Here is a 15,000-nt window from a genome sequence, read left to right as displayed (position 1 = left end):
GCTACTGAGGTGACATAACTTGTCAAGAGAAAAATCAAAAAAGTTGGAAATATCCTATGCAGCGTCTCCTGGATTTAGTAAGATTTACATGAAAGACTGTTCCATACCATTACACAGTTGGATCAGTGTAGGACCTGCTCACCATGACGTCCACGCGGGACGTGAGCCCTGGAGAACAGCAGGGTGAAACTTCTACAACACCTCCAGATCCAAACGGTGGAGAACCCAGCGGCCATCGCGATAGTGGCCAAGATGAAACACACAGCAGCGGTAACAGATGTGACAGTCTCAAGTGACAGACACGTCGGAAGGAAGGAACACCACACCTCCTCTGTCTCCATGGCGATCTCGTCCCCCACCTGACCGAGGCACTTCCTCATCAGGTCTCCCTTGAGGGACGTTGATTGATATACTGTATAGATAGTCGAGACTGCAGTGTACTACACAACCTTTCACAGACATACCGGATGTTTTGCACGGAGTTCCTTCATCAGCTGCTCAGACATAGTGGTTAAGATGTTCTAGGAGGTGAAAGGAAACCAGTTTGTGTTCAATACGTCTTTAAATCACAACATTCATTCCACGCAATTCTAAAAGCTCGGAGAATGTAGGCAGATTTCTTTAAGGTGTCTTATTCGTTGCTTCCATAGCAACAGCTGTCAGCGCAAACAGATATGTCATTAATGCAATATCCATTAGCGCTGCCACTGGAAAAAAAACAAACCCTTAGTTCTGATGGTCTGAAGTCATACAATAAAATGATCAGCCAGTCTTGCTTACTCCAGCGTAAACGCGATTGTATCTCTCGCAAGAAATATAGTAGACAAGTCCTGCAGTAATGCAAGAGAAGAAATGGGTGATAACAATTGATCCTTTCACGCTATTAGAGAGGCTGTGTTAATACGTTTACACGTGGCACATCTAGATCGCTGAAAGCCCCCGGTACCAGTTATCATCTGAATGGTTGTTTATCTCGCTGCTGAAGGGCTTGTCTGGATCCCTAAACAGGGTTGTGATCTCCGCACTATCATGGAGGATTCTGAAGTGTTTACGCAGGATGATAAATCAGCACCAAATACATTTCACCAAATACAAAACAGTTGATTGTTTATAGTTTAGTGCATCCACTCTGTAAACAGGTAAAACATTAGTGACAGTGTCATCGTTGTCTACCTTCGGAAATATACAGTCACAAATATATTCATACCTTTCCGTGCATAACGAGCTCAAGGGGACATATGATCCAGGTAAGTAACTGTGCTGTACTTTTGTAACAATGGAGAGATATTAAAAATGGTAGTGACGTACACAAGGTCTCTAGAGAAACAGGACATTTGTGACAGAGCACCTTCTCGCGTTCCTGCACACACCACTTGACCGCTACATCACGCTACCTCACGCTCCATTTGTAAAATTGATTTCATCAGCTGACAACCTTCCACCGAATACAAATAGAATCAAATCCTGACGTGAGTGAAGAATGTTCACTTTGGCAGACTTGACACCCAAAGTGCCTTTAATCTCACCGTGTGCACTATTAATCTACAAAGTTCGCACCTCGCCGCTGTGACCTGCAACTTTCACGGAGGCCGTCGGGCCTTGAGAGATGACCGCTTGGCTCCGAACCCAAGCACAGTGTGCTGATAAATGCTGGAAGTCTTCAGGACTGATGGGCTCTGGAAAGGCTCGGTCCTGTTTGACCGCAGTAAAATGTCCCGAATTCTGGATTACTTTCCCCTTTCCGCAGGGTCTGAGAATAATGGGTTGTTATGGTTACCATAAGCAAATATAAGTATATGTGATGGTTCACGCCGCCCTGGGCGGTGAGCGGTGAGGTAGTCCAGCCATTATGGTGAGGTCTCGACGAGTTCACACTGCCACCACTGTCTCCGAGCACAAAGGTCTGTCAATATAATCCTGAATGGTTATTGGCTCCACAACCTGCCTAAACTCACTGCTTAGTCCTGACACTAAGCAGCTTTGGTTTGATTAAAATGAACCCTGGTGTGATTGCTCTGTTAGAGCGGTTTGTTAGAGCGCGTGAGAGAGCACTAGCTTTTGAACTCTGGTGCCCACCAGATAAGCAGAGCGACGACCCTTGAGCGGGTCATTCTCATTCCTCCTCAGGTTGACCCCTGGTGCAGTTCGTTTTGAAGTACGTGCCAAGTACCGAACAAACCAAACCCAGGAAGTGATGTCACAAGACGGGGACGTTAAGCGCTGCATGACAGGACAGAGTGGGGGGTAGTTAAAATGAGCAGGGGGCAAATGCCAAACTGAGGCAGTAAAATGTCTCATTAACCTTTGGCTCAACGAGCACATCTGTACTACGCTAGAAAAAAAAATATCACACACCCACGTCTTCAACATGCACCTCCTACAGCAGTGGATGACCTCACGCTAGCCTACAGCCCCAAAACCACTTGGACATCTTTCTGAGTTTTTAACTGTTAAAACTACCGCCCCACATGCACAGACAGCAGCGTCCGTGCCTGTCCATTACCAGAGTTTGCTTTAATCTTGTTCCCTATTCAGGATTAGTTCCCTCTGTTTTTCCTTATCTGGTGAACCTGAACACCTCAGCATGGGGGCGTGGCAATCGTCAGTTTCTGATAGGCTGGAGTATGGGATCGCGGGGGCCAATCAAGTTCCAAGGAGGCCAGAGTGGGCGGATGTGGTGACGGGAGTCTTGCTGATTCTTTGCATATGTGCTCAGGGGCTCCGATGTACAAAAACGAATATCCCTCCACAGTCTGACGGCACCTGCTAACCGAGCCACAGATGTGCCCAAACCATCCTCACACTGGTCTTATAAAAGCACGTCAGACACACTGATTGCCCCTTTCTCTCGCTGAAAGAGCATTAGAACAAGCTTCAAAAAAGTTATTTTCAAAAGCGTTTATGTGGCTGGTTTCCCTCCGCAAAGCCCGTTTATTGCCATGGTGACAATGTTCTGTGATTTATGTAGTGTTCCCTGTAAATGACTTAAACGCCCACGCCTGCAAACTGGAGACGCTCTTTTATTAAGGCGTGCTCTATAAAACACGACCACGCACCACGTATTTTTGGAAGGGTGACAGGAATTTAAAATCAGCAATACCTTACTTTTGATTCTGAGTTATTTAGTAAATTGTGGGCTTAAATCAAAGCAGCAACATTGTGAGTAAACAAATAATAAATATGGAATGGGTGGGCGGAGGCAGATAGGCGGAGCCCTGGTCATTGGGCGGAGTCAGATTGCTGGGTTCCTGGCGGTTGGGTTGGAGAAACATGGGCAGGTCCCTGTTGGATGGGCGGACCCCTGGTGGGTGGGCGGAGGAGGTTGGGTGGGCCTCTGCTGGGTGGGCGGACCCCTGCTGGGTGGGCGGAGTCAGATTGGTGGGTTCCTGGCGGGTGGGTTGGAGAAACATAGGCAGGTCCCTGTTGGATGGGCGGACCCCTGGTGGGTGGGCGGAGGAGGTTGGGGCGGGCCCCTGCTGGGTGGGCGGACCCCTGGTGTGTGGGTGGAGGAAGATGGGTGGAAACACTCGTGTCTGTGTGTACCTGTGCAGGAGAATCCCTACGTGATGTTGAAGGAGAACCACCAGGAGCTGGAGGAGAACGAGAGGTACGAGGGCTTCTGCGTGGACATGCTGAGGGAGCTGGCTGAAATCCTGAAGTTCAAGTACCGCATTAAGCTGGTGAGCGACGGGGTGTACGGCGTGCCGGGCGCTAACGGAACATGGACGGGCATGGTGGGCGAGCTCATGGCCAGGGTAGGTGAGACCAGGCCGGGTAGGAACCCTGACCTGACCCAGCCACTACCATCATCACACCCACAGGCAGAGTGTATACCTATGTACCGTATATAGGTTAAAAATGTCCAAATGGTCCTAAAGTTATCCTGAAGTGCCAAAATACCATTCGTGTGTCCCGTATCATCATTGTCTGTCTTTTTACCCCACTTAAAGCCCAATGTTTGTACCATGCCAAATCACTCAGGGTTTATAGTCATTATAATCTTACTGCCAGATGTCTTGATTTACACAAGGAAGTCTAGTAATTATAGTCTATGTACCACATGCCTTGATTTACACGAGGAATTCTGCTGATTAGTAGATCTTTTTTTCAGAGCTCTGTACAGCCTGGGTGTGCGGGGGCTCTGACTGATGATGTTTGAGCTGTTCCGCCCCCCCCCCCCCCAACACCATCAGCGACGCTAGTCAGCTAGCTAAGCGTTTAGCAGTCAGGATGAACTAAAGTCAATTTCTTCACAGTGTATATTCCAAAATGAATTTACGCCTGTTCCTTTATAGGTATGTCATGCAGTCTAGATCACAGACCAACAGGTCACAGAAGCAGCTGGATCACTGAAGTATGAACCACACTGAGATTCTGTTATGGCCGAATGGTTGTTCACTGGAGAGCTGTACTGTATGGAGCACACGGGGGCCCGGTGTAATTAAAGACTGCTAACCGTCACTGTAGCAGGCCATGGCAAAGCAAGCATGTTTGCTTTTCTCTCTTGGTCACAGGTTGCTTGTTCTAATGAATTTCAATTAGCCCCTCCAGGCCTTAACAAACACACACAGATGTGTTTAAAAAGGCCCAGCTATGCATGAAGGGTATTCATCCCATTCTGACACCCACTAACACATACTTGATGAGACAGAAATTTCATATGCAGTAAATTCTGTTTGCCGGCTTCTCGGTTGTTGATCTTCTCAGTTGCGGCTTTATTTATTTAAAAACATGTTATGGCACGATGGTAATTCATTCACCCGTGTGCTGGCAGGCCTCCTCTGCAGGGTGTGTGATGATCTTAACCGGATTTGTTTTTTACGAATTAAAACACATTGTAGCATTCTTCTGTGTCCCGGGGAAGAGGTCAGGGAACAGAGGGGCTCGGGGGTTAGTGTTGGTTTTTGGAGAGGTTCCTTTCTGCTCTTGGTTGGGTGCATTTGAGCAGCCTTTGAGAAGTTATCTGTCTTAATTCTCCAGGCTAATTGAGGCCAGAGCTATTAAGGAAATGAAGAAATGCTTCCTCCTGTGATCGGTCTGATATGCTCCTTTCAGAGTGCGATTAGAAGGACCTTGACGACACCCACTGTTTTGAATTGTGATCCACATTCATTCTGACAGATGGAGGTGAAAGGGAGGAGGTGGAGAAGGTGGAGAACGCTGCAAGAACGCTACACAACACACAGCTGGCCTCAACTCGTCTGGCCCAGGGATTACTGGCTGTGACCTTCTGGTGTGCAGTGTTTCATCTGACCTCCTGCTCAACGTCTATCATCGTCTATACAATTATTCATAATAGCATTCAGGTGAAAGGACGATTCTTGGCTGAGACCAACGTCTGATGCGGTTGAGGATATTTTCCTCTTTCGTGTTCTCTGGTCTGACGTGGGGTTCCACATGTGAAACTCTCTCTCCACCGGCGTCCCTCATTGTAGCTGCACGTATCCGGTTGAAACTCTTTGCCCTTCAAATACAAAATGGACTTGCCCCCCTCCGTGATGGCAAGGGTCAAAACCTCATCTACACCTCGAGTCCTTCACACGTCAGACGCCACCCGGCGTTTACGATGAATGGGAAACAGACTTCCACACACTGTCCTAGCACACGGTTGGTTGAACGAAACATCAGCAGCTGTATGAAAAGCTCATTTATGAGTCCTTTGCTGTCTTCAAACACTGACTGAAGACTCATCTTACTGAAAAACACTTTAATGTAGCCCAGCGCACTTGAACTGTCCTGTTTTTGTACTACACATCCCCTCATTCTAGTAGTGCTTCAGTATCTCGGGTTTGGACTTGAACCTCTTTGTGCCGGGCTGAGGACTCTTGTCTGAGCACTTTATAAAGTGATAAATCACTTAATCGTTGTGGATAAGACCATCTGCTAAATTCCGTAATGTAAAAGTAGATACTGTAGTCTGGGCACTGTAGAAACGCCTGAGATCTGTTGTGGATTTCTGGGGTGTTGCACAGCCGGGGGTTTGCTTGGTTTGAAATCGCTCGTCTGAAGTTCCCATCAGCTGCTGTGATGGCTTCATACAGCCAGTATGTTTGCTGTTGTGCATTCACACTTTCAGAGTGGAGCGAGAGGTTCTTGCTGGAAGCCCAGACTCCACAGCCTCACACTCTCGGTGGGAGGAGCGAATCTGCATGTTTTAGGCAACCGTAGTCCCATCATGATTGAGATGGTGTGTGTATTCTAACACCTCATTGCATTTCATCCTAAAAATGTTTTAAAGACACGACACTTTCATCCTTTCCTTTTTGGTCGGAGGACAGTCTGCAGCTTGTATTTCCATTCGTCTATAGCGGGCGCATGTAGGGCCCGATCTGTCATTTCCACACAAATCCGGATGGCCGTGTGGCATGGCCTCTGAGCTGTTGTCGGCGCACTGGGGGATTTCTGCGGTATCTGGTGAGCAAAAGCGCACACCTCCAAGGAGAAGTGGGACGGCACGCTGGGGGCGCCAGTGCATGCATTATTCAGGCGAGGCAGGGCTCTCTGAGACTTCCCTCTCCCTCTTTCTCTTTCAGCATCAACCCGTGATGGAGTCAAAGTCCTAACAGCGTGGAAGTGGTGTAAAAAGAGAGCTGCTTTATTTAAAAGCAGCGTTTCCACTGTAATTTCTGCTGCTTTGAACGGTGGCACCGCACACCAGTCAATATTAATATTAGGGGTGGGCATAGATTAATTTTTTTAATCTAGATTAATCTCACTGAAATCTTGAAATTAATCTAGATTAATCTATATTAAAATGGCTCATATGCGTGCTACCCAAGTAATGACTAAAAGTCAGTTTTTGAGATAGGGTTTCTTAATACAGAGGATGCATTAGACCAGGGGCTCATCTCCTGTTTCCAAAATGCATCAATGACTGCTTGAGGAAGCTGTTCTACTTTGATACTTGAAGAAAAAAACATGCTCAATAAAATGGAGGCTACTCGTGTTCAACGGTTTATTCAGTTAAACATGAATTTGTAACCCTACATACTGTACATTAAATACCATGTTTATTCAGCTAAATATGATATTTGAAATGTAAGTCAACATTTAGTACATTTAACCTCACGGACGTAATTTTCAAAAGTCAGTTTTGGTCCTCTGTAGTTTGCTTACCCATTTTGACCCAGTTCCCAACCCAACTTTAAGAATAGATTAACGGCGATAATTTTTATATCGCCCGATAAGGAGTATCAAATTAAACGACCGCCGTTAACGCCGTTAACGGCCCACCACTAATTAATATACATTAGGAAGATTCATATTTAAACTGCAGCATTTTCGTACTGTTGTGACTCCTGTTTCCGTCTCTGCAGACGGGCAGACGGGGGCAGAAAACACAATGTTTTCAGTGTGAGGCTGTCTGACATAAAGCATTAAGCGTTTGGAGAGACACCTTCACGCCGTTATTACCTCAGTTAGGAGACAGGCAGGGTACACGTTCTCCCCAGCTCTGAGGTCATTATGGGCAATTTTCATCAAGGCCTTTAGGGATACTACACTTCTATAAACAGGGTTTTACTTTTTCTTTTTCCTGCACATTACTGTGGCGATATAGAGGCTGTGTGACATGCTGGAGGTTAATGGCTTCATGATGGGCTTCAGTGACTGGGCCATCTGAGAATGAGTTACTGCATAACAGTGATGAAGAACAGGCCATCCTGAGAGCCCCCGACTCCTGCCTGGTCGTCCTGAATCGAGATGACACGGACAGCGCGTGTGACGTGGGTGACGTGGGTGACGTGGGTGACGTGGACTCCTTACCTCTCTTCAAATCCTCAGACTACGGACCTGCCTGTGGTCCAGATAGAACCTTTCCAGCTCACTCCCCATGACGGTGGGCTGTGGGGCTGACACTTGAGACCACGTCCCCCAGGAGGGGCAGCAAATCCCTGACATATACCGATTTACCCCGGGGAGCGTGTCCCTGCCCCCCCGGGGGAGCGTGTCATGCCCCCATCGCTGAGCGGTTTGTCACCAACGCCCCCCCCCCCCCACCCCCCCCCCCCAAACACGACTCTCACTCTCTCCTCTCTGGGCAGCATCGAGCTCGGTCACCTTTGTAATACAAGTGCTTATCGCCAGCCGACAAACAGATTGTTGACACATGGGTCGTACCATCTGTGCTCATTCACAGGGCCGCCCGTTGTTCTCTTTTTATCTGTTTTTTGTGGCGGGGTTTTTGTCTCTGCATTTCACTGGCGTGATGTAACTGTCATATTTTCTCTGTGGCTTTTGTGAAAGTGTATGCACTAGTGATTTTGTGTGTGTGTGTGTGTGTGTGTGTGTGTGTGTGTGTGTGTGTGTGCGCTCCAGAAGGCCGACCTGGCTGTAGCTGCTCTGACCATCACGGCGGAGAGGGAGAAGGTCGTTGATTTCTCCAAGCCCTTCATGACTCTGGGGATCAGCATAATGTACCGCGTACACTTGGTAAGGACACACCACTGACTCCGCCCATGAAGCTCCACCCCCACTGACTCCACTCTCAAAGCTCCACCCCCCCAGTGCTCTTCAGCCACACCTCCTCCCCACCCAGAGCCCTGAGCAGCCAGCAGAGAGTGAAAAAGTAGAAAGGTAGAGACAGACAGAGAGACAGACAGAGAGAGAGACAGAGGCGGAGAGACGGAGGGCAGAGAGTGGAGAAAAAGAGATGGATGAAGACACACAGGCTTGGGGTAGAGAGGCGGGGCTGAGAGAGGCAGGGCTTAGAGAGGCGGAGCTTAGAGAGGCGGGCAGGACTTAGAGAGGTGGGGCTGAGAGAGGTGGGGCTTAGAGAGGCATGGCTGAGAGAGGCGGGGCTGAGAGAGGTGGGGCAGAGAGGCGGGGCTGAGAGAGGCGGGGCTTAGGCGCCGTGCTGCTGTCTCTCCTTTACAATCCCACCTTCCTCTGATTGGGACGTCCCCCTAATTCACAGCAGCGCTGCATTATTGAACACGCCGGCCTTGGACACCAGCAGCTCTTATTGTTAACGTCTTGTGTGCTATTAATCAAACCTCCCGCCAAGCCAAGGTGACACACCGCCTCGGCTGCAGGCCGGATAAGGCCACTTTGGAGCGCTCTGAGCAAACATTAATGTGACGTCCCAGTAGAACACTCACACACACACACACACACCCTGCGAGCCTCCTCCCATACTCCGGCTGATAACAGGTGTGGCGGTCGGCGTCTCCGTGGTTGTGTGCTGGGTAGTACGGGCAGCAGCAGGTGAAGGATTAGCTGCCCACGCCCCTGCGGAAGTTTCTAGTGCCCAGATCACCGCTCATCTGTATTCCTGCACGCTTACGTACCTCTGCTCAGGGTGTACCGCACTGCAGGACACACACACACACACACACACAACCACACACACACACAGTCATTCTGCTGTTGAAACAGAGCTCCAGAAATGAAGGGTGGGTGAGGAGGTGATTATGAGAGACAGGCATCGTGAGTGTGAGAGAGAGGAACCGTGATGGACAATGACAGCCAAAGATGGACAGAGAGAGAGAGAGAGAGAGATAAAGGTGAAGAACTGTGAAAAAGGAGAGAGAAGGTATGTGTCATATGGGCCTCATGGTTGTAAGTCAGGGTGGAGGAGAGAGGTTCAAGATCTCAGGCTGTTGTACAGGGCAGTTTCTGTGTGCTGTGAAGCAACTCTGTCCCAGGCTGTCTGTGAAGTGCTCTGTTCACTACAGCCCTGGATGTCTCTGTGTCCCTGTGTCCCTGTGTCCCCTGCTCTTCTCCAGGACCCTGGGTCCCACACAGCCCAACACAGCCCAACACAGCCCCCCCCCCCCCTTCAAAAGTGCTTGTTTAGAAATAATCCACTCTCTATTGATTCCACCTTGCCAACAAGAATCATCTCATGATCATTCCAACCCTGCAAATGCAATTTTGTGGGTGATCAATGATAGAAAATGGAATGAAACACGGCCTCTAGTCTCTGCTTTCAATTACACACTGGCTTTGTCCGTCCCCTGACATGGTGCTGTGGTATTATGTCATATGACGTGCAGCAGACCGTGAGTGTGCTTCATGTATGTGTGACTGCATGCATGACCGTTCGGTGTCGTGGTGTGTGTGTAGCTTGAGCGTAGAGGAAGCAGACGGTGTGTTTGAGACTCCACCTGTGGGACAACACTGGGTCACCATGCGGTGAACAACGGCCTGTATGAAACGGGCTCCTCCGAAGACCCTCCCTGTGGACGTGGGAGTGGCTAGAGATGAAATGACGAACAGGTGTGATGAGTTAATTAGGGAGCTTGGGTAAGGACCGACAACAGACTTACGAGAGGCACCAAAGGTCCAGGGTGTGTATGTGTGTGTGTGTGTGTGTGTGTGTGTGTGTGTGTGTGTGTGTGTGTGTGTGTGTGTGAGAGAGAGAGAGAGACAGAGAGAGAGAGAGAGAGAGAAACAGACAGAGAGAGAGAGAGAGAGAGCGTGATACAGATAATTTCTGCCCTGCGGACGATAACCTTCAGTCTTCCTGCTGCTTCTCTTGATTGGTTACACATTCCCTTTGGTTAGACATTTCTCCACAGTGTCACATGTGGATGAAGCTCCCCCAACCCCCCACACTGACACCACCACCACCACCACCACCACCACCACCACCTGGCTTCTCCTCTGCTCCTCAAAGCCCTGGCCCCTGTCGCCTGTCCTGAGGGCAGCGTGCGGGTCCCTGCCCAAGCGTCCGCGGGATGAAACACGGTTTGCCAGCTGTTGGCGTCTGCCGCACCTGTTCAGCTCGGCACTGAAACACCTGGACACTGTCCTGTCTGCCATTTAATAAACATTACTGCTGATGAAGGCCCAGGGGGTATAAATGTTGGTGGCAAAGCTCAGCAGTGTGACGGAAAGACCGACTGCAGTTTCACACACACCTTTGTCACGAGGGTTAGGGGTTAGAGTTAGGGCTGGAGTGTGGATTAGAGTTAGGCTGTGATGTTGGAGAGCGTAGAGGTGGATTAAGCTGCGGGCGGCGCTACATGGGCGAACACGGGCCTCGGCGTGGCTCGTCAGCACCACCCTTCCAACACGCCACACGACACCGGCACAGAGTGCCGAGCAGAGCGAGAGTTGCTTGCGTGTAAACACAACTATCGCACGCGGTTCATGAGTAAACACAGCTATCATGCACTGCTCGTGAATAAATACAGTTATCACATGTTGTTCACGAGTAAACACAGCTCTGCAGCTACCACGGCGGATGAGATATTCGCTCGTCCCTCTCTCTCTCTCCCTCTCTCTCTCCCTCTCTCTCCCTCTCTCTCTCTCTCTCTCTCTCTCCCTCACTCAAATTCAAATTCAAATGGCTTTATCAGAGGTGGGGACTCGAGTCACATGACTTGGACTCGAGTCAGACTCGAGTCATTAATATTAAGACTTTTGACTTGACTTGAAAAAATATTCAGAGACTTAGACTTGACTTGGACTTTTACACCAATAACTTGGGACTTGAATTGGCCTTGAACCTGTTTACTTGCAAAGACTTGATTTTTTTACCCCAAATCTAAATTTTAAAACGCATATTAATATTTATAAAGTGCGCCCCATTAATTTAATTTCCGTCCTTCTGACGCAGACCAGTCCTCTGCTTTTCCACACTCTGTACGTGTGTGTGCATGAGCTGCAGCACAACCAATCAAATGGGGGGTTGGCGAACGTAAATTTTTACCGGGCGGGGTGTAAAATGGACACAAGTTAAGTATTATATCGCGATCGATCGATCGCCAGTGGTTGGTGCCAGGGCAAACTAGTAACTCATTGAATCATAGATGTGGATCAGAGGTAAATAAACTAGATTTTTTTTCCGGCGTGAGAAATCGGATGTGTGGCGTGAGAGCGTGTGAAGACGGACAAATGCGTGTGTCTCATGCTCAGCACGTGAGGTTTGGCAACCCTGGGTTCTGTATCTGAACTCGGGGAAGAGAGCCTCTCTCTGTCACCATCATAATATCCAGTTCTATCTCAGCATGGATTGTGTATTTGAAGACATCTACGTCGAGAAAAAAATATATTGACAAAAGTGGAGCGAGTTTTCAGCTATTGGGGACATCATTCTACGGCCTCATCGTGCACAAATGACATACAGACTTTTGGCCAGTTTGGTCTTTTGCAAATGCAATGCAGAATAGTTTACTGAAATGTCTAAAGTTGCAGATTCCTGTTAATTGTTCAGTTATTATATTTTTTTGTCTTGTGTCACTCACACATGTTCTCCAAGAAACCAGATAAGAGAAGAGAGGGAAAAATGCTGTTATGGTTCTTTGTATTGTACTGTGAAAATATCAGCACTTTTTATTTGAACATGGAGTTCTACTTATGACTTTTTCACAGAATATTTATTTCTGGAAAATTGTAGTTTAAAGTATGAATATTTTTGCAGCTAAGTTTAACAAATTGAACTGTGCAATAAAGAGGTGTAATTTTAATTTTTTTTTTATACTTCGTGTTTTCAGTTGCACATGTTTTATCAAGATTTGAGGAGAATACAGATTTAAATTACAGATTTAAAGATTTTAAAGAACGCATGTCTATTATTTACATTTAAAATATACCTGCAACATTGGTAAAAAAAAAAAGACTCGAAAGGACTTGAAATTCCAGGTTTCAGACTTGGGACTTGACTTGACTGTTGCCTGTCTTGACTCGAGACTTGACTTGACTTGAGTGTCTTTGCTTGAGACTTGACTCGGGACTTGAGGATAAAGACTTGGACTTACTTGAGACTTGCAAAACACTGACTTGGTCCCACCTCTGGGCTTTATTTATTTACTCTCCCTCTCTCTCTTTCTCCCTCTCTCTCTCCTTCTCTCTCTCTCTTTCTCCCTCTCTCTCTCCCTCTTTCTCCCTCTCTCTCTCCTTCTCTCTCTCTCTTTCTCCCTCTCTCTCCCTCTCTTTCTCTCTCTCTCTCTCCCTCTCCCCCTCTCTCTCTCCTTCTCTCTCTCTCTTTCTCCCTCTCTCTCTCTCTCTCTCTTTCTCTCTCTCTCTCTCCCTCTCTCTCGCCCTCTCTCTCTCTCTCCCTCCCTCTCTCTCTCTCTCTCTCTCTCTCTCGCCCTCTCTCTCCCTCTCCCTCTCTTTCTCCCTCTCTCTCTCTCTCTTTCTCTCTCTCCCTCTCTCTCTCTCTCTCTCTCTCTCGCCCTCTCTCTCTCTCTCTCCTCCCTCTCTCTCTCTCGCCCTCTCCCTCTCTCTCTCCCTCTCTCTCTCTCTCCCTCTCTCTCTCTCTCTCTCTCTCTCTCTCTCTAGTGGTTGGCTTCTGTCAAGCTCCTTGTGATGTTGATTGTGTGTTTGTGTCAATTAAAAGCACATTTAGAAGAGTGCTTTAAACAAGAGCCCCTCTCAACCTGCCCCGCCCCCGCCCCGTCCCTGCTCCGCCCCCACCCCTGCCCCGCCCCTCAGCTCTCAACACCCGGCCAGGCTGCTTCAGTCCAGTCTAACGAGTGCCGTTCATGAGCTGCGGGTTCTGGGGGTGTGAGCTGGCGGCCGACCGCAGCCTGGCGTGGGGGCCACAGGACCCACCTGTCTGTCTGAAACACTCTCTGTTCCCCAGACTCCTGTCTCTCTATTAGTGCAGATGTTTAGTGCTGCAAACCAGTGCGTCTATGCATGGGTCTGATGCGTGAACATGATTGGCTCTAATGCCTGATGCGTGAATATGATTGGCTCTGATGCACGAGCAGTATTGGCTCTGAATATGATTGGCTCAGATACATGAGTTCAATTGGATCTGACGCGTGAGTGCGATTTGGCTCTCGCGTACGAACACCATTGGCTCCGATGCCTGAACCTGATTGGCTCTGATGCACGAGCCCAACTGACTCTTGATATATGAGCTCTGACCTGATTGGCTGTGATGCATGAGTGTGATTGGCTCTGATGCATAAACCCAACATATTCTGATGCGTGAGCATGATTGGCTCTGATACATGAATGTGGTTGTCTGTGATGCATGAACGTGGTTTCCAGCAGCCCTGATCCCCCCATAAACCGCAGGTTGGGCCGAGAGCGTCCAGCACACCCCCCCCCCCCCCCCCCCCTTTAAATCAGCGCAGTAATTACAGCTCTCCCAGACTCCAGCTTAACTCTTATGTCACTCAATTATCCTGATGTGTGCAGGAGGGAAGTGGAGGTGGAATATTTAATCAGCTCAGCGGTGTGAGCTTGTGCCTGCTGCACCGACGTCTCACGTTCTTGTGCCTGCTGCACCGACGTCTCACGTTCTTGTTCAATTCTCCGTCACGTTCTGGCGCTGGAGGCTTCGTGAATATAGCTGGAAAGTTGCAGCTCATTATATCGCATAGTGTTTGTATTTTTATTTTCCTGGGCTGGTTGTTCTATTTAGATCCACTTTTCCAAGGTATCTGTAACGCATATTTATTAGACTCTAAGGTTTCTTTGTAACTGCTCCACTGATAAGATACTGCTCAGTTGCTCTTGACCACTGACTGTATAAGTGGCCACAGAAAGACCAGGCTAATTGGTTCTGACTGTTGTACAGAGGCTGTTTTCCTCTGTGTCAGCAGTAATTGGACTCCTTACATGCACAGCTAAGCTAAGGGTTTGCTTTTAGCCAAACAAGAAAATGCATTTGCACTTAAATACTTTGAGATGTAGTGAAATAAAGCAAAACTCAAGGTCAGAGTGAAACCACTTTGGACTGTTCCAGCTCGTGTTTTGCCTGTTTTCAGGGGAGGAGACCGGGCTATTTCTCCTTTCTGGACCCCTTTTCTCCAGGGGTTTGGCTCTTCATGCTGTTAGCATACCTGGCGGTCAGTTGTGTGCTCTTCCTGGTCGCCAGGTAAGTATCCAGCTCCACACTGACACCTGCTGGCACACAGCAGCACTGATTACACTTACAGTCAACAATTAATTAACCTTACAACTGATTAACCTTACAGAGAAGAGGACATGATTGCGGTTCACTGCTAATTTCAGTAAAACACTGAAGTTTTATTAAAGATTTTTATTTTTTAAGCTTTTATGCTATGCTAGAAGAGATCTTACTACACTGTGTCACAG

General features: G+C 48.3%; 1 protein-coding gene across 1 annotated transcript in view; it reads left to right on the top strand.

Moving 5' to 3' along the window:
* grik4 (glutamate receptor, ionotropic, kainate 4) overlaps window positions 1-15,000 on the top strand; it is a 254,342-nt gene that overhangs the window by 229,587 nt on the left and 9,755 nt on the right. Inside the window, exons 12-14 of the mRNA XM_076976463.1 lie at window positions 3,552-3,755; window positions 8,317-8,430; window positions 14,670-14,779. Coding sequence (XP_076832578.1) covers window positions 3,552-3,755; window positions 8,317-8,430; window positions 14,670-14,779 — 428 coding nt within the window. The remainder of the gene's footprint in view (window positions 1-3,551; window positions 3,756-8,316; window positions 8,431-14,669; window positions 14,780-15,000) is intronic.

Source organism: Brachyhypopomus gauderio, chromosome 16, assembly GCF_052324685.1.
Source record: "Brachyhypopomus gauderio isolate BG-103 chromosome 16, BGAUD_0.2, whole genome shotgun sequence".
In the NCBI taxonomy this organism is placed as follows: Eukaryota; Metazoa; Chordata; class Actinopteri; order Gymnotiformes; family Hypopomidae; genus Brachyhypopomus; species Brachyhypopomus gauderio.
The sequence above is the reverse complement of the archived record's forward strand: the minus strand, read 5'-3'. Positions and strand labels throughout refer to the sequence as shown.